Source organism: Henckelia pumila, chromosome 3 (assembly GCF_033568475.1).
Source record: "Henckelia pumila isolate YLH828 chromosome 3, ASM3356847v2, whole genome shotgun sequence".
NCBI classification, from domain to species: Eukaryota; Viridiplantae; Streptophyta; class Magnoliopsida; order Lamiales; family Gesneriaceae; genus Henckelia; species Henckelia pumila.
The window spans coordinates 178,149,535-178,177,345 of NC_133122.1; the positions used below are offsets into that span (position 1 = coordinate 178,149,535).

At 32.7% G+C, this 27,811-nt stretch overlaps 1 protein-coding gene across 1 annotated transcript; it reads right to left on the reverse strand.

Annotated features, from left to right (window-relative positions):
* Window positions 1–2,481: 2,481 nt before the first annotated feature.
* On the reverse strand, window positions 2,482–14,108 carry LOC140890047 (uncharacterized). The gene is made up of 4 exons (XM_073297797.1): window positions 13,830–14,108; window positions 4,655–4,712; window positions 2,619–4,573; window positions 2,482–2,505 (listed from the first exon to the last, which is right to left on the reverse strand). The coding sequence occupies exons 1-4, from the start codon at window positions 14,106–14,108 to the stop codon at window positions 2,482–2,484; spliced, it is 2,316 nt and encodes a 771-aa protein (XP_073153898.1).
* Window positions 14,109–27,811: the final 13,703 nt, after the last annotated feature.

Consider the following 27,811-nt stretch of genomic DNA (forward strand, 5'->3'; position numbering starts at 1 on the left):
ATAACAAACATCATAATATTTAAATCTAATTTAAACAAGATGCATGTCATAAAAAATATAAAGCATTGGGGTGGGATATTGTAAAACTCATAATAATTTTATCGTGTCTTATTTATCACAAATTAATTAAAAATAAATTAACAAATTAAATAAACCAATTTTATTTAACTTCAAATTATTTTTATAAATTAATTAATTGTAAAATCACTATTTTACACTTAATAAATTAACAATCAAATTTTCAATTAATTAAGAAAATTTGGGCAGAACAAAACAAAATATTTGGGCCTGTAAAACAAAACCAAACAAAAATTTATTTTTAAAAAAAATTTGCTGACCCAGTTCGAAACTCGCCAGGTTCAAATTGAATGGTCCAGTTTGGGTTGGGCCATTCAATGGGTTCGGCCCTAGCCTTGTTGCCCAATTAGGAGGGGCGCCCCTTCTTCTTCCTCAGGAAGTAATCTGCCACGGTTTAGTAGAAAGCAAACAGCACAAGTGAGCAAATGAACCCACAAAAAGAGAAAACCGAATGTTAAACAAAATATTCAATTATTGATTTGATCTACTAATTACGGTAATTACAATCAAATAATCAAGTGTTATCGGCAATCATCTTTAAAACAAATTTATGAGTTTCAGCCATCATCCAACAGCATAAATTTAAATTCTTATAATTTATATTCATATAATAACCTGCTCTCATACCATTTTTTTGTTAGAAATTACAGTCTTTTCGGAACAATTCCGGCAAAAAATTATTTACAAATTCGATCAAATCAAATTACATCAAAAAAAATTTAATAAATCAAGAAACATTCACTTGAATATAAACTAACGAAGAATTTGAATTTAAATTTAAAATTAAAATTTCAAAAAAATTAATTGTTAAAATTATAAAGAATATGGAGTTGAGAGAATGAATAGAAGTGCTTTATTCACTATTGGAGGCCTCTATTTATAGAGTGTATTTACATATTTGAATAGTAGATAACACGATAAACCTAATCTCAATGATCATCTACAACACATTATCTATAACACTCCCCCTTAGATGATTATTGGATTAACAAATCGCTACAGAGAAATATGGGGTCTTGAGTGCTGCCTCATTAAAACCTTGTCAGAAAAACCCAATGGGAAAAACCTGAACGAAGGAAAAAGAGTACAGCAATAGATGCTCCCCCTGATCTCAATCATCTAAGATCCTTTAACTGATGCATCCCTATTTTGTGCACCAATTTCTTGAAAGTTGATGTCGGCAGTGCCTTTGTAAATAGGTCAGCTACATTATCACTTGAACAAATCTGATGGACATCAATATCACCCTTTTCTTGAAGCTCGTGTGTGTAGAAAAACTTCGGTGAGATATGCTTTGTTCTATCCCCTTTGATGTAGCCCCCTTTTAATTGTGCAATGCATGCAGTATTGTCTTCGAATATAACCGTTGGGCAATCTTTGGTTGTTGGCAACCCGCATGATTCTTGGATGTGTTGCGTCATAGATCTCAGCCATACACATTCTCTACTTGCTTCATGCATTTCCATAATCTCAGAGTGACTTGAAGATGTTGCTGTTAGGGATTGTTTCACTGACCTCCATGATACGGCAGTGTTTCCTCGTGTAAACACATAGCCTGTCTGGGATTTAGCTTTATGTGGATCGGAAAGATAACCTGCATCTGCATATCCAACTAAAGAAGACTTTGATTTTGTTGAATAAAATAATCCCATATCGGTTGTACCACGAAGGTAACGAAAAATGTGTTTTACACCATTCCAATGTCTTCGGGTTGGACATGAGCTATATCTCGCTAGAAGATTAACAGAAAATGCTATATCAGGACGAGTATAATTTGCGAGATATGATAATGCTCCAATCGCACTTAGATATGGTACTTCTGGACCTATGATCTTTTCTCCATCTTCAAGCGGTCGAAAAGGATCTTTGTTAGCATCAAGTGATCGAACAACCATTGGTGATGCTAATGGATGTGCCTTATCCATATAAAAACGTTTTAATATCTTCTCTATATATGATGATTGATGAACAAATATCCCATCTTGTAAATGTTCAATCTGTAGTCCAAGACAAAATTTTGTCCTTCCCAAGTCTTTCATCTCGAACTCATTTTTCAAGTAATTGGCAGTTTTAGCAAGCTCTTCTGGAGTGCCAATAAGATTTAGATCATCAACATATACTGCCACAATTGCAAAACCCTTATCTGTTTTTTTAATAAATACGCATGGACAAATAGCATTATTTGTGTACCCTTATTTTAACAAATATTCACTAAGACAATTGTACCACATGCGTCCAGATTGCTTTAATCCATACAAGGATTTATGCAGTTTTATTGATAACATAGTCTTGGGAGTTGCATTATTTTCTCTTGATAGTTTGAGTCCTTCAGGGACTTTCATATATATATCACTATCAAGTGAACCATAAATATAAGCAGTTACTACATCCATGAGTTGCATATCAAGATTTTCTGATACTGCTAAACTGATCAGGAATCGAAAAGTAGTGGCATCCATCACAGGCGAATATGATTCCTCATAGTCAATTCCAGGTCTCTGCGAGAAACCTTGGGCTACGAGTCGAGCTTTGTATCTTACAATATCGTCATTTGCATTCCTCTTTCGTACAAAAACCCACCTGTATCCTACTGGGATTACATTTTTAGGGGTTCGAACTACGGGTCCAAACACTTTACGTCTTTCTAGTGAATCTAATTCAGCTTGTATGGCCTCTTTCCATTTTGGCCAATCATTTCTCTTTTGACAATCATTAACCGATTGTGGTTCTAAATTCCCATTATGCATAATGTCAAAGGCCACATTTAACACAAAGACATTATCAATAATTGTATTATTTCGATCCCACAATTTTTGAGATGATATGTAATTTGTTGAAATCTCATTATTTTCACCAATTTGCAATTCTTCAGGAATATTTCCTATACCAGGTTCATTGATTTCTCTTACAATATCATCCGGAATTTCTTCTTCGGGAGCTTTTGAATTTTCTTTATCTTGTACCTTTCTTTTTCGAGGTACAGTGTCCTTTGAACCAATTGGTCGACCACGCTTCTGGCGTATTTTAGATTCGTTTGCAGGTTGAATATTTGTTGGTCCTACAGGGACATCAATTTTCACAGGTGTATTCTCTGCGTGTATATGTGACTTTGTCACATTCTTTGTATTGACAAAAGCATCAGGCAATTGATTCGCAATTCTTTGCAAGTGAATGATTCTTTCAACTTCTTGCTCACTTTGATTATTTCGAGGATCATAATGAGATAGTGTTTTCTCATTCCAACTAACTTTTCGTTGTTCTTCAGGATACAACTTTACTACTCCTAAAGTTGGAAACTCTGACTCATCAAAGTGGCAATCTGCAAATCTCGCAGTAAAAAGATCACCAGTCAAAGGTTCCAAATATCTAATAATAGATGGTGAATCAAATCCCACATAAATCCCAACTCTACGTTGTGGACCCATTTTGGTTCGTTGTGTGGGTGGGAGAGGGACTTGAACTGAACAACCAAATACTCGAAGGTGAGAAACATCAGGTTCTCGACCGTAAGCAAGTTGTAAGGGTGAGTATTGGTGATAATTAGTTGGTCTTATGCGAACCAATGATGCAGCATGTATTATGGCATGGCCCCACGCAGAAGATGAAAGTTTCGTTCTCATTAGTAATGGTCTAGCAATTAACTGCAACCGTTTAATAAATGCCTCTGCTAAGCCATTTTGTGTATGAACATGGGCAACTGAATGCTCAACTGAAATCCATATTGATATACAATATTCATCAAATGCCTGCGATTTAAACTCAGCGGCATTATCAAGACGAATTTTCTTGATTGAATAATCTGGGAATTGAGCTCGTAATTTAATAATTTGCGCAAGTAATCTAGCAAATGCTATATTTCGAGTTGAAAGCAAACTCACATGTGACCATCTAGTAGACGCATCAATCAATATCATGAAATATCGAAATGGTCCACATGGTGGGTGTATAGGCCCACAAATATCCCCATGGATTCTTTCCAAGAAGGTTGGAATTTCAACATCAACCTTTGTAGGGGAAGGTCTTATAATTAGTTTGCCTTGTGAACAAGCAACACATGAATAATCATTATGCAAAAGAATCTTCTGGTTCTTTAAAGGGTGTCCATGTGAGTTCATTATTATTTTGCGCATCATTGTTGCCCCAGGGTGACCAAGCCGATCATGCCATAGTTTGAAGCTTTGTTGGTCGATAAACTTCTGGTTTGTGCAAGTGTTTGCTTCAACTGCTTTTATTGTGGTAAAATACATCCCAGAAGGGAGTGCACATAACTTTTCTTTTATCTGCTTCTGGCCAGATATAATAGATGTAATACCAAGGTATTCAAAATTATTCTCATTTAATGTTTCAATATGATATCCATTTCGACGGATATCTTTAAAGCTGAGCAAATTTCTGCTGGATTTGCTAGCATATAATGCATTTTCAATGTATATGCTTGTATCATTTGGTAAAATGATTTTTGCCTTTCCATAGCCTTCAATAATTTTTGATGCACCTGATATTGTTATAATATTATTTTCAGCTAATGTTAATTCCAAAAAGTATCTTTTATTTTGAAGGATGGTATGTGTTGTACCGCTGTCTGCGAGGCATTCATCGTGATATTTCATCATTAATCTCAAAGAGCACTCGTGCTGATAACGTGTTAAAATTATAAAGAATATGGAGTTGAGAGAATGAATAGAAGTGCTTTATTCACTATTGGAGGCCTCTATTTATAAAGTGTATTTACAGATTTGAATAGTAGATAACACGATAAACCTAATCTCAATGATCATCTACAACACATTATCTATAACACTCTTGTAGTTTTCCTCCTTGTGCTTTCGTGAATTAACGTTTGCAGAAATCACAATCTTCCAACACGATCCTTTCAATCAACACGAGTGAGTGAGAACTCAAAAAACAAAGAAAAATCAAAATTTTTTCTACGTTATTTTCATCACAGGAACTTGTATCTCACATATTACTCTGGCTTTTTTACAACATCTTGATCGGTTTAGAATTCTCGAAATTCAAATTTAAAAACAAAACAAACAAAAAAAATATCAAATTATCTTTTCAAAAAATCTATAATAAATCATGGCCTATTTTGCTTCTTTTCATTAAAAGAAAGAACCAATTTTAAATTTCAAATTGAAAATTTTCTCAATTTTTTTTTTTTTTCATTTTAACGTCTCTTATCATTTAATATAGCAGGATTTCGTAAATCCTAAATTATCTCGAGAATTTCGAATCTACGTTTAACTGATCAAATCTTTTAGATATAAAAAATCTTGCAGATTTGTTTTTCATTATTTTTATTGATATTTGTAAACTTTTTTCTAGAATCCTATCAATTATATAATTCATGATTGATTTTTAAATTTTTTTCTTAGAATAAATAGTTGAGTGTCGATAACTTCTATTTATATTTTTTTTTAAAATAAATCTATTTCTTTAAAATATTTTTAAGTATGTACATATTTTTTTCATAATTTTTACGTATCGATTTGATTTACCAAAATCAATAATTATTATTAAATTTATTGCAATTAAGCAATTAATATAACTCTATTAAATTTGAATATATTTAATTCTATATAGTATCATGTGTTTACTTGGCTTGATAACTATAAAATGAGTTTATTAATACAATCTCATCCATTGTTTACTTACAAAAAATCAATGTTTCAAAAATATCAAGGCTCGTCATTATACCCTTGTTTCATGAAATTATTACTCATCCTTAATTATATAATGTATAATGTATAACATATCTTGAACAATATTTGTGGAAAAAAAATCCATATAAATCCTAATATACCCTCATTTATTTTATTTGTTTTCCTCCCAATTTCTCTTCATCTTTTTTTAATAACTCACTTTATCAATTTTATATATTTTAAAAAAATACATATTTTTATAACCAATAATTTTGATAAATGAAAACGATTCACATTTGAATCAATAATAATTTACAATATTCACAATAATCCAATCCAAATTATATGAATAAAAAATTAAACATAAGATTATTTATCATAGGTGGAGGATAAAACTGTAATTCGTCCCTCAATCATTATTTCAATCCAAAAATTAATAACTCAAAGTAAACAAGTTATTGTTTATCCATCATTATTCAACATCCTTCAAAATCATTTTAATAGTTCTAGTATGATATATCCGCATGTAATCACATCTCACTCAATAAACACAACCTATATATATACATACATTCGTGTTAATAAATCTTTAAAAATACGTCCATATATCAAGTCAATCATGTATATCAAAATATCATATATATATATATATATATGTGTGTGTGTGTGTGTGTATGTGTGTGTGTATTAAAGTGACTGAAATAACTATCGTAAATTTTGAGTTATAAAAAAGAATTTAAGATATATATATATATACATACATTCGTGTTAATAAATCTTTAAAAATACGTCCATATATCAAGTCAATCATGTATATCAAAATATCATATATATATATATATATATCAAAATATCATATATATATATATATATATGTGTGTGTGTGTGTGTATGTGTGTGTGTATTAAAGTGACTGAAATAACTATCGTAAATTTTGAGTTATAAAAAAGAATTTAAGATAAATATTAACAAAAACATATTGAAAATAATTAAAACCTCAAATTTTATATAATAAATAATAAATTACTCATAAAAATAATTATTGTTACTTTCAATTTATGATCAATAAAATATTATAATTTTTTGTTGTATAGTATAATAAGTTTTTATTAAATTTTTTTAATAAATATGATTTAAATCTCGTGAGATTTTGTCATTAAAAATCGAAAATTTATGAATGATAAAAAAATTTATTTTATTTTAGAAATAAAAAAATATGTTTGTATATATATTATATTATTTTTAATATAGCTAGTATGTATACGACTAGTGTTGGGTTGTGAAACACAAGCCATTTTGATTTTGATGATAACAAAACTTGTTTTTGTGTTTCTAACATATTTCATCAAGTGTTGTAGTTAGTAGATCAAAGTTGGAAGTAACCATCGAGCTGGATGCAAATCAGATCAAACATGACTAGCTTTGGTATTTTGGCTATATCTTACAGCTCGTTTATCCAAACGGAACGATTCAGTATGCGTTACGAAGCTAAGAATCATCTACAAATCATATTCAACCATCTCAGTCTGAATCGGAGTGTAAAAATCTGATAAATCACGATGAAGTGTCGGGTTTTGCACTGAAATTCTGAAGAGCAGAATTTCTGTCACAGCTGAGTATTTTGAGCATATCTCTCTCGTACAAACTTGAAATTGAGCGATTCTTGATTTTGTGGAAATCTAAGACAAAGGGCTACAACTTTTATGTTTACCGCTTTGCCCTGAAATCAGTGAGTCAAGATCTATAAGAAAGTGAACGAATCAGTTTGAATTTGGAACAAACCAGATCAATTAGAATGGAGTAGATCAACTAGAGACTATATCAAGTTTGACCTGACCAGATCATGTTCGACCATAACAGATTCGATCAGACCTGATCAAAGTTAAACCAGACCAGATCAGTTTGACCAGATCAGATCGGTCAAACCAATAAGATAAATAGTAAAATCAGCTCAAGTTGAGAAAAATTACAGCAACTCAAATATGACTGTTGCAACTTCAGTAAGTGTTCATAAAATTTCCAAACGGTCATATTCTTAAATCTAACGTTTATATCATTCTTGGAGATATAAATACAATACTTTGAAGTCAAAACAAGAGCATAGAAAGGGTAACAAAAAGCATGGGTAGATTTAGAAGCAAAACAAGCTAGAAAGAGAACAAGCCCAAGGTGTGAGGAACAAGAAGAGAGATGAGCTTTCAACGTTAAATCATATACACCCAACCCACTTTGTAAAACACTCTTCCACATCCAAATGTTGTTAAATTTCAGTTGAAGAGAGGTCACTCACACACATTCAAAAGATGTTCTTTGAAAGATTAGTTGAGTGAAAGTCTTAGCACAAAGACGTCACAGTTGTGTTTGTGGTCTTGGCATAAAAGACGTTAAACATTATGCGGATTGTGAGGTTGATGCCTACAATCGAGAGTTCTAGGAGTTTTTGTTTAGGAATGGGGTAAGTTCTAACCGGATTGAGTTTGTACAAATGAGTTGTATAAATCAAAGTTTTTTAGTGGATCTTTTTGAGGAGGAAGAAGGGTGACAAAAGAGATTGAGCTCCGAACATCCATAAACAAATTCGTGTCTATTTGTTTATCACGTTTACCTTATTATTGCTATTATTTTAGAATGCATTGTTGAAGCATTTTATTTGTTTTTCATAGACCAAAATATTAATACAAAGTGTTTGACAAAATGCTTCAACCAAACTGTTTTTATTATTTCAACTTTCATTCTTTCAAATGATTTTCAAAATGTTTAAATCGGTTTCTACGAAGGATTATTTTGAGTTTCTTCCGCTAGGTTTGAAAACCAAACTCGATTTAATTTATCGGTGATCGGTTTATTTTTCAACATTTCAAGAACGAGCTATTGTAGCTCTAAAATATTTTTAAATGTGTATTCACCCCCCTCTACACTCTGATTTTCGATCCTAACAACTAGTGGTTGTATAAAGACTATTTTAATAGAAATGAAAAAAAAAGTGTGTATGAGTAATGAGTTTGAATTAAATGTTCATCCAAATCTTAATAGAATTTCATGGAGTCTTTAAAAACCTATTGATATTTTAAATACCTCTAAACTTTTGTAGAGTTTTTAAAAGTCATGTTTGAATACAAAATGAATTTTTAAATTAAAACTCTACAAATGTTCATATTGAATTCTACTAAATTTTTATGAAGTATATAATTAAAGTCTAGATTGAATACCTCTAGACTTTGGTTATGAAAACTTTTGGTAAATTTCACAGGTACATGTCTACTTTTTCCTCAACTTCTTTTTTCCACTAACCTCTTCCACCTATTTTTCAACCTATTTGCATCATGTTTGCTTTTATGATTAATTTCACACATATATATCTCATTGTTACATTTGATTTCTAAATTGTGTTATAGTCCATCCTTGATTAAGAAGGTGTATTGGGGACCATGGATCCATAATTAGAAGCTCCAATAATGTATATAAGTCCTTTATATGGAAGAATTTTTCATTGCTACATTTGATTTCTAAATTATGTTCTAGCTCGTCCTTAATTAAGAAGTTGTATTGGGCATCATGGACCCATAATTAATTAGAAGCTCCAATAAATCGGATAACCAATTAAATTCTTTAATCAATTTACCCAACTTATTAGTCTCGTTATTACTTCACTAAAAAACGGAATTGCACTCTTCTTCATTATGGAGTATTTTACTCTATTACAAGAGCAATCTATTGATACAATCATTACATATGATTAATCTTCCATAAACAATTCGTAATTTGGAGCTATGAATTTTTCGTTTACCTCTCGAATTACTTTTATCCCCATTTACCATTAATTCACTAGTGAGTGGTTCAATCTATAACATAGTTATAAATTCTTTAGGCCCAAAACTCAGTGCTAGAATTAACAAATGAGAGAATTTTCTTTCTATTTTTCGCATTAAGGAATGGATTTCATATCTGTGAATTAATATTCTTAGCCACTCATTTCAATGTAAATCTAAAGTGCAAGTATTTAGAATGTGTTAATGAAAACTTTAAGCAAGAAAATTAAGAATTACATTGAAATGAACAGGAGTTTATAATCACTTCATGATTAAAATTTGTCCATATATTATCATCTTAGGATTTAATTAGAATTTTATTTCAATAACGAAATTTATCATGAAAAAAATAATTAAATCGGTCCAAGTCCTACATAATCTCATTATATATAAATTCCCCCATTTAGATATCTCCACATCGACGGTTCGGATAAGACGGTCACTTTCATAATGTTCATGGACCGCATTAGCTATGCTTTAATTAAAGGTCTCATAATCCAATTAATTTCATCATAAACTTTATTTAAGTTTATTATCCATAATTTTGTCCTCTTCTATATATATAACTTGTATATATATACTAAAATTATGGTTATATTCAATAAACTAGCGGTTTTGCTATTATGATATTCAAGACAATAATTACAAGCATGATTGTTCGATAATAAATGTCTCTTCTATTAATAAAAACACGAAGTATTATTACAATGCTTTAAAAACACTAACCCCAACAGAATATTATTTTTCACATACGTCTCTTCAAGTTTCTTGCTAATAATGCCTATTCTTGATGATGTAGCTAGTAGAACCTTTTGAGGCTTTCGGCTATATTTAACTTGCACATATTTTGATGATTAGGTGCTTGTATTATATGATGAGATGATGCCATGTGAATCGCTATCCTTTACTCCGACAGCATCTAAGGTTTCTCGAACAATGTGATATCTTACACCAGGTAAATCCTTAAGCCTTCCCCCTCTTACTAAGACTGAAGAATGTTCTTGTGAATTATGGCCAATACCGGGTATATAAGGAGTGATTTCAAATCCAGATAGCATGTAAATTGGTAATACCATTATATTATATAATATACGACTATATCCTTATATTAATTTATAAACAATCCCTTTCTTGATTTTATGATTTCCAATATTATTATGAAATTGTGCAAACAAACTGCATTTTGTATTCAAGTTAAGATCTCCAATTGTTATGTTTATTTCACAAAACAACAACAACAATAATAAAACACTCTACAATAATTTTTGTTATATTGTGTTGAGTGAGCAACGAAGAATCTCATTCTCATTTTGTATTCAAGTTAAGATCCCAATTGATGTTTGTTTATTATTACCAAACTTCTGATATGATCATGACATAGTTCAATATACTTAATTTGATCTGGTATGATGAGAATGGGATTCTTCATCGTTGCGCACTCAACACAGTATAACAATAATTATTGTACATTGTTTTATTATTATTATTATTGTTGTTGAATTGTTTTGTGAAATGAACATTGCAAAAATCTTGATATCAAATTGATTGGATAATTAATATCAAGTCTTATGTCCGTCAAGTAGAGCAATGACTCAACCAAACTTTGGGAGATGAGATGTTACCTACCTTAAGGGCAATGCTTGAGGGTAGATTTCAAACTGTCTTTACTCTTTAGGGTATTATTTTAACCAAGGATTTAACGATTTACCGCATCAGCAATATATATAACATTAATTACACATATATGTTAAAATATAGACTATCGAATACATGATCTGAATATTACCGTAATGGCAACATCTCATTAAAAGGTACTTTTAGAGGCCTGTTATTTGATTTTTTTTTTTGTGACGTGGGAACCCGCAGCCGCTATAGCTTGCAAACAACGTTAATCAGGTAAACCACACTGGGCAAGCTCTGTGTGACAAGCTAGTCTAAGAAAGTATTGGCAGGAGGCCAAGAGTTCACCTACTCCACCAACTTGGACACCCCCTTGGGGGCGCATTTTTTTTATTTTTTTATTCTATTAACAGTGAATTTGTATTTTCAGTCATGCAACTTGTATGTTTTTTTTTTGGTCATGTTATGGTGAGTAATTCGATTTTTAGTCCTCTAAATTGTGTATTATTTTTATTTTTGATATACTTTAACTTTTATTTTTTTTTATATTCAGTTCTTTTATGACCCATAAAAAAGATCAAAATAAAAATAACTACAAGTTAAAGGACCAAAAATGCAAAAAATATACAAGTTACAGGATTGAAAATGAAAATTCACTATAATAAGACAAAAATGAAAAAAAACATGAGAGTAATATTACTGAAAATACAAATTCACCGCTAACAGGACCAATAGTGGGAAAAAAAGTGCAAATAACTAGAGATGGCAACGAGGCGGGTTCTGCCAAGTCGAGACCCGCCCCACCAAAGAAAAATAGGACTCGGACCCGCCCCTCCTCGCCCCGCCTCAAAACCCGACGGGTCTAACCCGAGTTTATACCCGAACCCGTTAATATTATATTTTTTAAAAAAACTTAAATTATTATTTATAATATATAAATATATTTACATGCATTTATATATTTTTATTTATTTATTATGAAATGTATATATATATATATATATATATATATATATATATATATATGTAGTGTATTACCTTATATATATTAAATATATATACTACATACTGTGTATATATATATATATAATTATATAGTATATTATTATTATATATAGTATATTATTATTATTATTATTATTATTATTATATATATATATTTAAATATATATACAGTATATTATTATTATATTATATATATATATATTAAATATATTTTATATAAATATATATACGGGGAGGGTCCGGGGTGGATCCGCACAAACCCAGGACCCGCCCCGGACCCTTTGACTTGGACCCGCCTCGCCCCGCCCCAAAATTCGTTTGTTGGGATCGAATATGTGTGTAGAGGGGAGGTGAATACACACTTATAGATCTTTCTTTAAAAACACGGTTATTGAGCAAATGTTAGTCTATTCAACCGATTTTCTTTTAACTTCCTAGATAAATAAGAACTACTAGAATAATGCGAAAACAGTTCTCACTAAGCTAGGTGATAAATATGGAAAGTAGTGTAATGCAATAACGTAAATGAAGACAGATATGCTTATGGATGTTCGGAGATCAATCTCCTACGTCACCTCTTCTTCCTCACGGGAAGGATACATTAGAAGACTTTGGTTATTACAACGTCTTGTAATACACCTGATCCAAGTTAGGACTTATCAATCGCCTAAGATGGAACTCATAGATTTACACTGATAAGATCTCAAGTTCTTATCAAACTTTTCTTCAGTTGATGATGATGAACATCTAAGCTGCTTGAGAGCTTAGAATCTCAAATCCTTGTAACGATGAATGTTCTTCAAACAATAGCTTGGATCTGAGTAACTCTTGAGTAGATCTCTTGATAGATCAGATGTGTTTTGGACGGGAAGGGTTAAGTGAATAGTCTAGTGTTCAGAGTAGTATCAAGTGCTCAAGTATGTAAATCTTCGTAAAAACGTAGCTCTGATTCTTCTTGGTGTGCTCTGATATTTATATCGGTTTTTCCAACATTTTTTTTTCAACGGTAGAAAACGTCTTGAGTGTCAGATATCATTCCTTGATTTGTGAAATATGGCTTTATCTTTTGAAGTATCTATACTCAGAATGCCTTAAATTTCCTATCTAATGTGTCTCGGCATTAAATGCTATTTATGGCTTTTATTATTTTATTATACGACTCCTTAAATTTTTTCGTACTTTGCATTTAAGTTGTCTTGTCAACTATCCGATACTGGGGATTCGTGACTTTTTGAATTTGGCAGATAATTAGCAACTTATGAACTCAGCCCAGATCAGTTGAGCAATAGTCGGTTGATGTGCTTAGCTCAATTGACAGATAACGGTTGAAATGCTTAGATCAGCTGATACTGCATACTTCAGTCGATATCTTCCATTGTCAGTTGATATGTTGAAGTAGGTAGATTTCTCTTTGTCGCCTGTTATACACGTAAATGGCGGTCGAAGTATAACAATGAAGTGTTGTTTTGTTATCACAAAAAGTTAGTATTCAAATATTTCCCCTTTTTGGTGATGACAAAACCTAGGCCCCGAAAATCATTACGAAGAAAATTTACGAGATGAAATCATTGCGAAAATAAATTGCATTGATACATAACATGTTACAAGCAATCATTGATAAAATGCAATAAAAACCTATTACACCTACGTTGTTGAAATGTGATAAATATACCTGATATATCACTATTTTCTGTGGAACATCTCGCTTTTGTGAAACATATCGCTTTTGTCGTTCAGTGTCAACTGGTTTTCTGGATACCCCCTTTTTGGCATCACCATGGTTGAGATGAGAGATAATCTCTCCAAGTTGTGCGCCAACGGTGGCTTGTAAAGAGTCAATACGGGAGTCAATATGAACAGTCAAATCAGCTTGAAGGATTGAGATCTTTGCGGTGGTGTGCTCATTAGTGCGACGAATAGTTTGTGACACTTGTTCTGCAACAGTATCCATGGCGCGATTATTGTGTTCCTTGTAGTTTTTCAATTCAGTAACGCATCTGCAGATCTCAGAAAATAAGCTATTAAGGCGAGAAATGATGGCAGATCTAGAGCTCGCAATACCAGCATCTTGCCCTTGAATGCGATTGCTAAGGCTCTACGTCGTAGAGCGAAGATCTTCTATAATGCGTTCCAGAGCATAAGTCGAAGATTCTTGTTCAACAATAGATGCTGAAGCAAGTTTGTCAGTGTTAGCTTCTGAGGCATCGATTGTAAGTGCTTGAGCGTCTGCAAGAGTTGTAACAGGGGAGGAGATGATGTTTTCATCAAGTGGTGCAGGTATGGTGGTCTGTCCAAGGCGGAGGGTGCAACTACCCTGATCTCCTGATCAACATGACTGACTGGACTAGTAGGATGAGTATCTTCAAAATTCCTTTTTGGAGAAGAATCAGCAGAGTGCATCTCATGAGGTGAGGATGTAAGCTGAACTTCATCTAAATCGGATAAGGACTTCAAAACTTCCAAAACGGAGGTGAGTGGAATCTCAGGGAGAGAATCATCTACAATGGTTGTGATTGGTGAGATCGGTCGTAGTTCTGAAGCAGTAGGATGACATGATGTCATCGGTTCCTCAGGGGTAGAGACAAATGATGAATATGCGAATGGAGATTCATCTTGAGCTGCAATGGATTCTTGTTCCTCTGAAGTGAAGATGAAGTCAGGTGGTTCTGAGTTATCATGAGCGTCCAGAGTTGGAATCATTGTTGTAACTTCTGCAAGATACTCTTGAATGTATTCCTTCGTTGGTTGAGGAATGTAGTGTTTCAGCCGATATTCTCGTAAGAATGTGTCAGTAAAATCAACTGACTGTTTGAGACGCAAAATGACTTCACTGTCATCTTTGGCAGTTTTGCTCATCGGTTGAAAGTTCTGTTCTCTTTGGGAGAGAATGTAGCGAGCGAGGCTATCACGTAGTTGGACATCTACCAATTTATGTCTGCTGATGGCGGTCTCAAAATGTGATGTAGCTGTGAGAATGAATATTTTATGTCTGCTGAGGGCGGTCTCAAGTTGAATTTTTTTCAAGCAAGCTATTGGATTGAACAAATATCTCATCAAAATCAATTCTAAATCGTTGAGAATAGCTACCACCCCGGCCCTTCGTAACTAAACGGGGTTCATATTTGAAATGCACATATAAATTACATACATAGTTGAATAGTTCAAGATGATCACTTCAGTGCCAAAGCTTCCAATAATATTTTCTTCCAGATTTCTGGTAATGCTAAAGAAATGTCATATTCAATCATAACAAATTAACAAGTAGGTCCAAAACATCATCTTATTTGCAGCCCGATCGAATTGGTTTGGGTTAAGTCCGGCGCCTGGATTGTCTGTAGGGTTTTTATGCATTGAATTAACTTGAGATTTCATCTGCTTACTCTTCTAATAAGAACTACTAATTAGGTGACGGATATGGGGCCGGGAAGAGTACTATATATATTAATTTACACATTTACTTGTCCAGAAAGAACTTCTTTTTTTTTTTTAACCGAAATTTTGGGACCAAAAACAGTGCACATATATAGGGTTTTAAAGCTTAAAACTAATAATAATTATAATAATAACAACAACTACTACTACTACGACGACAACAAAGGAAAATTGCATTTTCGATCTTGTAACTTTGTCACTTTAATTATAATTTTGGTTTTCTGTATTATCAAATATTAGTTTTATTTGTAAATTTTAATGTTTGGCAATTTTAATTACTTTTTATTGGAAGTGTTAATGTGGTAATATCGGCGCCACACCAACATTGCAGTGCCACTTCAGCATTGCAGTGATTCAATGTCAGCTTTATGCTGGAAAATGATTAAAATTTTCAAAATCCAGACTAAAACTAAAATTTGTTAATATGGAGGACCAAAATCGCAAAGAGACAGACATATATATAAAATAAAAGAAGAAAAAATCAATTTTCAATGATGGTGGTGGTGGTGGTGGTGGTGGTGGCGGTGGCGGCGGCGGAGATGATGGTGGTGGTGTTGGTGATGATGGTCATGATGATCTTCGTTCTTTCGACATTTGGAATTAAGGAGGTACAAGTGAGGGACGACGAATGAAGGAGGTATAATGATGATGATCTTCGTTCTTTCCACATTTGGAATCAAGGTCCAAGGAGGTACAAGCTATGTTTGATACCAACATTCTTAGTTTAGGCAAATTCTTTAGTGATTGTTCATGAACAAGTGTATAATATCGTTGCGTTATTTGTGAACGTGTTGATAGATTGATGTCATGCCAAATGGTTTACATTAGTTAATCAATTGTTTAGTTTGCAATCTTGTTGGATTGTTACCTAGAAGAATATCTAGGCCGGATTGAAATGTCAATTTGATGTTCATGAATCATGATGAGACTTAGAAAGTATTTGGAAGAGTTTTTAAGAAAAAATTTCTTGAATGCTAGCTAGCTGGATGGAAGTACTTCGAGGTGTTTGAGAAATACCAATGTCTATAAAAGCTAGAAGCATGCTTAAGATGGATCTCATGATATATTAATTTTATGAAATAAATCTTTTATTATATTCAACTCATAAAAAAATATTAGTTTTTTCACTCCACAATTATAAACTTTTATTGTAGATACGAGTGAGATCAACATCTACTTCTCACATAAGATCTATTCATTATATAAACAATATTGAAGATGACGTTCTTACCCAAATTTAGATAAATATTAAAAGAGGTAAATCGCGTATATGTTAAATATATTATATTGTTGTAATTTTAATAGATTGTAAGCAATTTTCTCCGAACATTCTAACTTTAATTAGCTTGTATTAACTTTGGAATTTTATTTCCGAACATTATTTATATTTTCTTCTCAATTATTTCTTTATAATCTCTAAAAAAATCATTTCAAAATATGCTATAGTTTCTTCAAAGCATTTCTTAACTTTTGTTTTTTTTTAATTATTTTTTTATATCGTGTGAAAGGATAATTATTCCTTGATATCTTTCCATGTTTTGAAAGATTGTATTAATGCGTTTTGCCTTTCTAGGATTGATAGTTAAAATTGTGTTTCTTATCTATATGCTTGATATATTTTAAACTAGGAATAGTTTTGATTTGAATTGAGATAATATAATATTTTTAGATTTAAAATATGGTTTCTTGGACTTGAAGTTTAAATCTTTTTAAATATCTTATTGGCTGAGATATTTTAAATATGAATTATTTTATATTGAATCATAGAATAAGATATTCATATATCTTAAAGAGTTTAAATATTTACTTGATTATTTTTTAGGAGATATTATGCACTTATCATAACATATCTTTATCTCCTAACTTAATATCATTTCCTTATATTTGTAGATTGGTTCAAGTTTGAAAGGAAATATGATCAAGTCTTTTTTTGGAGATAAGCTGACATGCTTAAATAGAAGAAGAGGGTGTAGAGATTGATGTGGCTTGAAGAAAACGAGAGAGAGCGCAAAAAAGAGAGATCAAGCCATAGATTAGGATTTGAGCGTACAAAATAAAAGACACGACCAAGTGAGATTTTCTAGAGAGCTTCTGAGCGTACATCACGAGAATTCAGAATATATATTTGAAGCTCGTTTCTACAACCATTGGTCGTGGTCTACTTGATTGTCGTTGAAAATTTGAGAGCATTGAAGATTTAAGAGTGTTGCTCTCGTGTGTTCGGCATCAAGGATTCATCTCCGTGTTTTTGCTTATTTATTCTATTTCGTATAGAATTTTAGGAGATGCTTTTATTTGTTTATTTTCTCACTTGATCTTGAGAAAATTGAGTTTTGAAATAATTCACTAGTTTTAGGGTTTTGTAAACTCTTTGATTTGTTTTCTAGTGAAAGTTTTGCTCTGAGGCGCTGCAAGAGTATTTTATACTCTTGCTTAAATACTTGAGTCTGATTTGTTTGGTTGCTTATCTATTTTATTCATGCTTTCAAAAATTAGGATGCATGTTAATCAAGGTGTTATTGAAGATGTTGTTAACACCTAGTGACAACATCTGAATTTGTTTTATGTGCAGACTTTTATTACTTTAGTACTTGTGTATATTTACTCTTGAGTATTTTTATTATTGGTTTGCTGTTACTATTCACGTTTTAATATTTCCGCTGCATGTTGTGTAGGATGTTGTCAACACCTAGTGACAATATCTGATTCTGATAATTTTTATGAACCATGATATCCCTTACAAGTGGTATCAAAGCCTACTCTTGATACACTAAGAGCTGATTCTGGATTATTTTTTCAGGAATATTATGGAGTCAACAACAGAAAACTCATTCTTCAAACCTCAATAAGTCTTTGAATCGGATTTGGGAGATGACTTGTTGTCACTCATCACAAAGAAGTTTGGTGATTATCTGAAGAAGATGAGGGAGACAAAGAAGACCGATCAGAAACTCAAAGCTCCATTTTTTTCGGCTGCTAACAAAACTTTGAAAATAGGCGGGCCTGATCAATCATCAAGAAAGTTTCCTGATTCTCAAAAGCCTCTACTTATGCTGGAAGGAAATAAAAAGTCTACTGCAAAGAAGATTGACATGGTGCAATGTCATGAATGTCAAGGCTATGGTCATTTTGCCAATGAATGTGCAAACAGTCTTCGTAAAGGGATGAGCACATCTTTGAGTGGTGAATATTCTGAAGAAGGTAAAGAACAGAATGAAGAAGAAAGCCACACATCCCTGACAGCTTTGATGGAAAGAAAGAAGATTATGCAAGTCAATCCTTTAGGTGTTGCCGCAGGTGTTGCCACACCTGGCCGCAACATCTCCCAAAGGTTAGTATGTTTAAATTCTTTTACTACTGATAATGTGTGTAATACTGATGCAGGTAATGAAAGAATGTCTCTGGAAGATGTGCGAATGCAATATGAAGAGCTATATGCTGACTGGACTGAAAGGAATAAGAAGAACACTTTTCTCTCAAAGGAGAATGCTGATTTGAAGGCTTCTATGTCAAGACTTGAAGTAGTGCTGAGTAAGAAGGACCTGGAATTGTGTAAGGTTAAGGATGAACTCATGAAAGCTAAGGCTACACTGGCTAAATTCAATTCAAGCACAACCAATCTTGATTCTTTGCTCATGATGGGAAGAGATGGTAAGGCTGGACTAGGTTTTGAAAATAGTAAATTTGAGGTTGGTGAATGTTCAAAAGCTCCTGTATTTGTCAAAGAAAATAGCTGTCCAGGAAGCTTAACAGAAAAGGTCACAACAACCGATCCTCCAAAACCAAAGCCACAACCTGCTGCATCTTTAAAGCCCAGAAGGAAATGTAAGTATGTTTGTCATTACTGTCATAGACCTGGTCATATTAAACCATATTGTTTTAAGTTGCAGGAAGACTACAGACATAGATCTGCACCGAAGGTGTTGCCTAAGGTGTTGCCAACATCCTCCCACAACATCTCTAGAAACAGATCTATTGTAAGAAAGGTTTGGATACCAAAGGCTGATATTCATTGTTATATGATTTATACTGATTTGAAAATTAATGTTTCAGGTGCTTGGTACTTTGATAGTGGAAGCTCACATCATATTACAGGTTCTATGAAGTTTCTCTCTGATTATGTTGAACAGAAGAGTGGGAAAGTGACTTATGAAGGAGGTTCAAAGGGAAATATTGTAGGAAAAGGCACACTGGATGTTGCTGGTTTGCCTAAGCTTCGCAACGTGCTTCATGTTGAAGGATTAACTTCAAATTTAATAAGCATTAGTCAGCTTTGTGATGACAACTTGCATGTGCAATTTGATAAGAAATTATGCAAAGTTTTTGATAGCTCTAACATGTGTTTGATGGCAGGTATGAGGTCATTTGATAATTTCTATCAACTTGGAGAGGAGATGGCATGCAGAAATTCAAAGGTAGATGAATTTAACCTATGACATCAAAAGTTGGGTCATGCAAACTTCAAGACTTTGAAGAATTTAAGTAAGTTTGTTGCTGCTAGAGGTATGAATAATTTAAAATCTGGAATTTCATTTGTTTGTGAGGCATGTCAAAAAGAAGCAAACCAAAGTGTTGCACCAGATGTTGCCAACATCTGAGACAACACTCTGTCTTAAGTTTGTACATATGGACTCGAAGGGTCCAATGGATGTGGAAAGTTGTGGAGGTAAGAAATATTCTGTTGTTTGTGTAGATGATTTTTCACTACATACTTGGGTAAGTTTTTTTAGAGAAAGATCAGATACATTTGATGTTTTTAAGAATTTGCTCACTAGGATTGTGAATCTTCACAACTTGAAGCTAACCAGAATTCTCACTGATTATGGTAAGGAGTTCTAAACTTTTTTTTGAGAATTTATGTGGTAAGAAAGGTATTTATCATAAATTTTTTGCTCTCAAAACCCCACAACAGAATGAATTTGTTGAAAAGAAGAATATAACTTTGCAAGAGATGGCTAGAGTGATGTTAAGTTTTGAAAATATCTCAAAACATTTTTGGGCAGAAGCCTTAATCACAGCACGTCACATTTCCAATAGAGTATATTTGAGGAATTGTTCTACTATGACTTCTTATGAAACTCTCATGAAAAAGAGGCCGAACCTTAAGTACTTTCATGTTTTTGGCTGTGTATGTTACGTTTTGAATGATATTGATCATTTTGCAAAGTTTGATGATTAAAGTGACAAGGGTTTGTTCTTAGGTTATTCTTCGGATATTCAAGATTACATGATGTTTAACTTAAGAACTCGAACAATTTTTAAGTCTATTCATGTTGTTTTTGATGACTTTGCAGATCTGAAGAAGAAAACTGTCGAAGATGAAGTTTATGATCTGTTTGAAAATTCTGGAAATTTAGATGTTGTCCAAGGTGTTACAACACCTATGACAACACCTCCTACTGAATCTCCAGAAACAAAAATTTGAACAATCCACTGCTGAAAATGAGGATGAAGACATTGAGGTCATTGGAGATGTGCATGGAGATATGCAAACTCGAAGGAAATAAAATGTGGATTATCGAAAGATGTCTGGACTAATTTGCATGAGCTCCACGTTTTCACAGGTAAGATTTTCATGCTTTGTGTCAAACAGTGAACCAAAAAGGTTGGGACTGTATGGATTGTAGCAAGCACCATGTGCATGGTATGGAAGATTAACCAAATACTTGCTCAATCTTGGATTCAAAAGAGGTGAGATTGATAAGACATTGTTTGTGCAAAAGTCTCAAGGTAATATTCTTATTTGCCAAGTTTATATGGATGACATAATCTTTTATGCTTCTTGTGAAAAACTTGTTGATGAATTTGTGAAGTGCATGTCGTCTACTTTTGAGATGAGTATGGTTGGTGAATTGAATTATTTCTTGGGGTTGCAAGTGAAACAAATGCATGGTGGAATTTTTGTGTGTCAAATACAGTATGCTAGAAATCTTGTGAAAAAGTATTTGAATAAAAATTGTAAACACATGCGTACACCAATGAGGTCAAGTGAAAAACTGTCGAGGGAAGATGTTGTCGAAGGTGTTGACAACACCCTCTACAGAAGCATAATTTGAAGTATCTTGTTTTTTGGTGCTACTGGGCTAGATATCATGCTTAGTTGAATGTGTACTGTGATAATTCAAGCATCATTGATATATGCAAAAATCCAGTACAACACTCTCGAACCAAACACATAGACATTTGACATCACTTCATTAGAGATTTGGTCGAGAAAGGCATGATCTCTATTGAGTTTATTAGAACGGATAACCAATTAGCTGATATTTTCACCAAAGCATTGGATTTCGAGAGATTTTCCAGTCTAAGGAAGTCTCTCAGTTTGTGTGCATTATAGACAGAACTGAGATGTTGTCTGGAGTTTTGCCAACACCCTGCGACAATACCTTTTCATGCATGTGCATCTTTAGGATCATTAGGCATGTTGCATTCATGCATACACTCTGTTTTGTGAAGTGTTTGATACTTTGTAATCATTGACCAGTTTTCACTCAGGAGTCTTTGCAAATTGTTTTACAGTTTAATGAGATTTAATTGTAGAAGAGTTATGACTAAATCACGAAGTAGTGGAGGGATGTTCGTGTATTCCATGATCCTGTCCCAAGTGAAAAGTGATTTCGCAAATTCAGAAACTCAAAATAACAAAATGATTAAAAGAGATCATCTCAATCATCAAATTTGATTGAAAATCAGAAGCAAATGGAAAAAGCTACCTAAAGGGATCCGTTGAAGATCGTTTCTTTAGTGTGCAGGTTACCACTTCTGTAATAATGAATTTAATGGCTATCTAGAAATAAAATTTTTTGAGAATCCTGAAGTGTTGCTGGAAGATGTTGCCAACATCGTAGATAACACCTCACTTGTCAACATATTATTTTGCATGTGATTGCATTTTATTGCATTGTTACACTCTGTTTTAGACATGATTAAGACATGCATATTTATTTTATGGTGAATATATCTTGCTGAAAAGTTTGAAGTTCGAAAATAAGCGAAATGTAGTGATTTGCCCTATCCACTAATATTTTGAATGGTTTAGTGATTGAAAATGTTTTTAGTGGATTTTATTTCGATGTGGAGTTTCTTTATGGAAATTTTGTGAAAATCAATTGGCTTGATTTATTGCCTTAATTCAGAAATTTGTGGCCATAATGATTTTAAAATCCATTTTATCGTTGGAAATTGTTACTGTTAGGGAACATTAATTGCGACCGACTGATTAAGAGGTGAAGGTTTTTTTGTTTAGATTTGATCTTATCATCAGAATGTTTTATGGTCTTGTTATTTTTTGCTCACCCTCACCACATTATCTCTTCTACAGAATTTTGTCGGTCCTTGCATTATTGTCAAATTCTTCTCTTCTTATTCTAACTGTTCAAAATTTTATGGTAGAGAAGAATTTTGATTCAATGATATTCAAACAGAGATGGGCTACAAAATAAAATATGTTGAGCCAGATGTTGACAACACCTCTGACAACATCTTAGAGGATGATTTTTTTTAAAATTGAGATATTTGATGGTCATTGTTATTGCTGTTGATCCATCTTTGATGATCATTTTTACTGCTACTGATCCATCCCTTGCATTATCTGATGTAGGCTCTGAGGAATCTGCCTCAGAAGCAGATGTTGCATCAGATGCTGCTGACATTCCTGCTGATATCTTAGATGAGAAGTATTTGAATATTGTAGAATTTTTCAGAATTCGGAATTTGCTGGCTACTGTCACTGTTATTACACCTTTCTTTAGGAAATCGGTGTTGCTGTTTCTGCAGAAGATGTTTCTGAAGGTGTTGCTGACACCCTGGACAACACCTTAGATGAAAAATACCGAGTAAGCCAATCCTATTCCTCTGTTTTTTTTTTTCTGAGAATGCTGCAAACGATTGGCAACACTATGCCAACTGTGACTTCATTGAGGACCACATCATTGATTTGGAAGCATATGGCGCACAAAATCTGGTAAGAATTTTCTAACTCAGAAATATGTTCGCTACTGTGACATATGATACTCTTTACTGTAGACCTATGGTCTTGGAATTCTACTGAAATTTGACTAAAGCTGTGCCGAACCCTCTTTCGCAAAATTTGAGAAAATTCATGTGAGGTTTCATATTTTTCGAGTTTAGTCCTACTGTGATTAATGAATTTTTTAACCCACCCGAGGTGGAAGAAGATGTGCAGTATGCTCTGATAAGATAGTTTATGTTCTTCACAAGACTGCAATGAATACTTGAACTCTTTCAAGCAACTCAACCTTTGTCACCAAATAACAAGTTGGTGTGTTGTTTACTATAGGAACTGGAGCAGCTTTGAACTTTGGAAAGCTTGTGTTTTACTACAGTTATGCAATATGCAAACTGTGGGTTGGTATCTTACATGCTCATGTTTCTTTCTTTGATATTTGTTGTGCTAGTATCTCAATATTTTGAAAAACATGATGATGAGCTTTTATCTACTGTTGTTGAGGTACTAAATCTTGCACCTGCATTACTTAGAGGTAACATGAAATTGGACCTACCTTGGTCAGAAACAGGTGCTGTTGTAGATGTTGCCAACACCTCCCCTGCCACTGCCATATTTGTTCCTCCTACTTCAACAGCTGGATTCTATCTTTATTCAATACAGATGCTGCATGTTGAACAGAAGATTTTACAAGCCAAAGCAGACATTGCTTACTATGAAGCTCTTATGTCTCAATATCAAATTTTTCCTGGTGTAGGTACCTCTTCTGGACAAAAAGGGGGAGAAGATGTTGTGAGAAGATAATGACTCTGGTTCTGATGGAGAAGAAGCTAGTTCTGGCAAAGCAAATGATAGATCGTCACAGAGCAATCGGTTTTAGTTTTTTTTGTAGTTTAAGTTTATTTTGCTCTGCTCTGATTTGTCTTATGTTTTTGCTCTGTTTGATTATGACTCTCTGATTTGTTCTAAGTTTTTTTTTTGCTCTGACTTAAGTGTTGTGAGGAGATGTTGGGAACATCCTCGACAACATCCAAGCTTTGACTAAGGGGGAGAATGTATTTTCGTATTCAGAGAGAGAATTGATATTCAGGAGAGTTGTGATGTGTGCTGAATTGATTAAATGTGTTTTGTAATTCACTTCTGAACATGTATTAAGTATTTTCTGATCTCTTCAAGTGTTGTGTGCAGGTGTTGCCAACATTCTTGACAACACTCAGAATTGAAAGATCAAATTCAGGGGGGAGAACTGATTTGAGAAGTTTGAACTCAGGGGGAGTTTTGAGAATTATTATTCTGGGGGAGTTACTCAGTTACTTTTAGATGTTTTGTCCAGAAAGGCAAAAAAGGGAGATTGAAAGGATAATTATTCCTTGATATCTTTCCATGTTTTGAAAGATTGTATTAATGCGTTTTGCCTTTCTAGGATTGATAGTTAAAATTGTGTTTCTTATCTATATGCTTGATATATTTTAAACTAGGAATAGTTTTGATTTGAATTGAGATAATATAATATTTCTAGATTTAAAATATGGTTTTTTGGACTTGAAGTTTAAATCTTTTTAAATATTTTATTGGTTGAGATATTTTAAATATGAATTATTTTATATTGAATCATAGAATAAGATATTCATATATCTTAAAGAGCTTAAATATTTACTCGATTATTTTTTAGGATATATTATGCACTTATCATAATATATCTTTATCTCCTAACTTAATATCATTTCCTTATCTTTGTAGATTGGTTCAAGTTTGAAAGAAAATATGATCAAGTCTTTTTTTGGAGATAAGCTGACACGCTTAAATAGAAGAAGAGGGTGTAGAGATTGATGTGGCTTGAAGAAAACGAGAGAGCACAGAAAAGAGAGATCAAGCCATAGATTAGGATTTGAGCGTACAAAATAAAAGACACGACCAAGTGAGATTTTCTAGAGAGCTTCTGAGCGTACATCACGAGAATTCAGAATATATATTTGAAGCTCGTTTCTACAACCATTGGTCGTGGTCTACTTGATTGCCGTTGAAGATTTGAGAGCATTGAAGATTCAAGAGTGTTTCTCTCGTGTGTTCGGCATCAAGGATTCATCTCCGTGTTTCTGTTTATTTATTTTATTTCGTATAAAATTTTAGGAGATGCTTTTATTTGTTTATTTTCTCACTTGCTCTTGAGAAAATTGAGTTTTGAAATAATTCACTAGTTTTAGGGTTTTGTAAACTCTTTGATTTGTTTTCTAGTGAAAGTTTTGCCGTGAGGCGCTGCAAGAGTATTTTATACTCTTGCTTAAATACTTGAGTCTGATTTGTTTGGTTGCTTATCTATTTTATTCATGCTTTCAAAAATTAGGATGCATGTTAATCAAGGTGTTATTGAAGATGTTGTTAACACCTAGTGACGACATCTGAATTTGTTTTATGTGCATACTTTTATTACTTTAGTACTTGTGCATATTTACTCTTGAGTATTTTTATTGTTGGTTTGCTGTTACTATTCACGTTTTAATATTTTCGCTGCATGTTGTGTAGGATGTTGTCAACACCTAGTGACAACATCTGATTTTGATAATTTTTATGAACCATGATATCTCTTACATCGTAAAATGAGTTATTAAGTTATCGGTAAAGATGAGAAACATGTTATAAATAACTAACTATCCTGTCGGCTGCGGTTAAGTACGGTATATAAATCTTCTAAGCTCTAAATTCTAATGATCTTCTTTACTTTATTATGATTTTTTTTGGTATGCACGTTGGAATCATCATATTCATACGTATAGTACTTTTGGCTTATGATAAATCACTTTTAATAATTTTTAATTGATTATTATTTATTTAAATATTTAAACTTTGAGTTTAAAAATTTTACAATGAAATCACGTAACAATATAACATGTTATATATATTTTAAATATATTTATATTATTAATTAAAATAATTGTATCAAAATCAAAATAACCGAACCATTTTAGTAGATAACCTAACCGAATGAAAATGATTCGTATGTCGAATTATATATTTTTAAAATTGAAAATCTAAGAAATTGAAATCGAATCGAATCGACTGATCATCCTTCCACTTGATGGCAGGCCGAAACAATCGAGGCGGAGCAGGTCGATGAGAATTGGCCGCCCTAAATCTAACATATCATAGTCATTGATCTGGTGCGTAGATTATGATCATATATACACCAAAATTAAATTAACGTTAGATGCTACGTCGAGCAAAAATAAATGATAGATATTTCGATGTATACGATTCTAATTTTTTGGGATGGAAGAAAGAGATAATCAAATAAAATTTTTTTAGCAACATAGAATCCTTCATCGGAGGACTAAATTTTTAATCCTCATCCATAGATATTCGTGCCAATCATGGCGGTGTTGCAGATCCCAAGAATCACAATTATTTTATATTATATTATATAATATAATATAGTATATAGTTATCTTTTTCCGAGTTGAGGGATGGGTTTTTGGCCCATGATGTCTCCATTATCGTCTTGCTAAATCTCAATCTCCTTCCCATACCCGAAATTAATATTGTGAGTTTGGAAAAGAAATATAGTTATTTTTGGTCTAATATGTTTGTTTTATTGTATCAAATTAGTGTTATATATTTATTGTTAAATTTCAATTTTAGTTCGTGAATTCTGTTTTTCAAAAAAAATTTATTCATTTTCCAACTAGACGCTTGATAGATAGTTACCTAAAATTAAGTTTCAATCCAATAAGCTCACGAAGGCCCATTAATCCTTGGGCTCAATTAAAATTCTTGATCCGTCCAAGAGCCCAATCCCGCAAAACCGTCAAACAACATGTAAATGAGTCAAGTCTCTCGTTTTAATTTGTAAATATACTCTCATTTGACTCCGGACGAGTTTATCTGTGTTTGTGTAACATTGAATTGAGTATCGGAAGGTTTCGTCTAGACACTTCCAACGTTCTGTTCGTGACACAGATGACGATCCATTATCTTATTGATAGGTTACATCTAAAAATTCAACTGGGCCTGAGCCCAATCATGAAGGTCCACTCCAAATATTTTTGAGGTCCAAGCTTATTTAAATATTATATATATTTAATTCAAGCAGACCCTGAATTCTACAAAAGCTCATAAGAGGCTCAAGTCCATGAAACTCTTTGAATATATATAAATAGCTCAAGTCACCTCATTATTAAGGTACACACTTTCTTAAGCACTATATCGTTCTACTCTCGATTATTATTCCTTGAGTAATAACTGACTTGAGCGTCGGAGTG

What these genes read in the sequence shown, in the direction of transcription:
- LOC140890047 (XM_073297797.1), bottom strand. Translation starts at nt 14,108, where the DNA reads ATGGATACTGTTGCAGAACAAGTGTCACAAACTATTCGTCGCACTAAT. An exon ending in AGAAAATAGTGATATATCAG is followed by an intron (nt 4,713 to 13,829) that starts GTATATTTATCA and finishes ACACGTTATCAG; the next exon opens with CACGAGTGCTCTTTGAGATT. An exon ending in TGAATGCCTCGCAGACAGCG is followed by an intron (nt 4,574 to 4,654) that starts GTACAACACATA and finishes TAACAATATCAG; the next exon opens with GTGCATCAAAAATTATTGAA.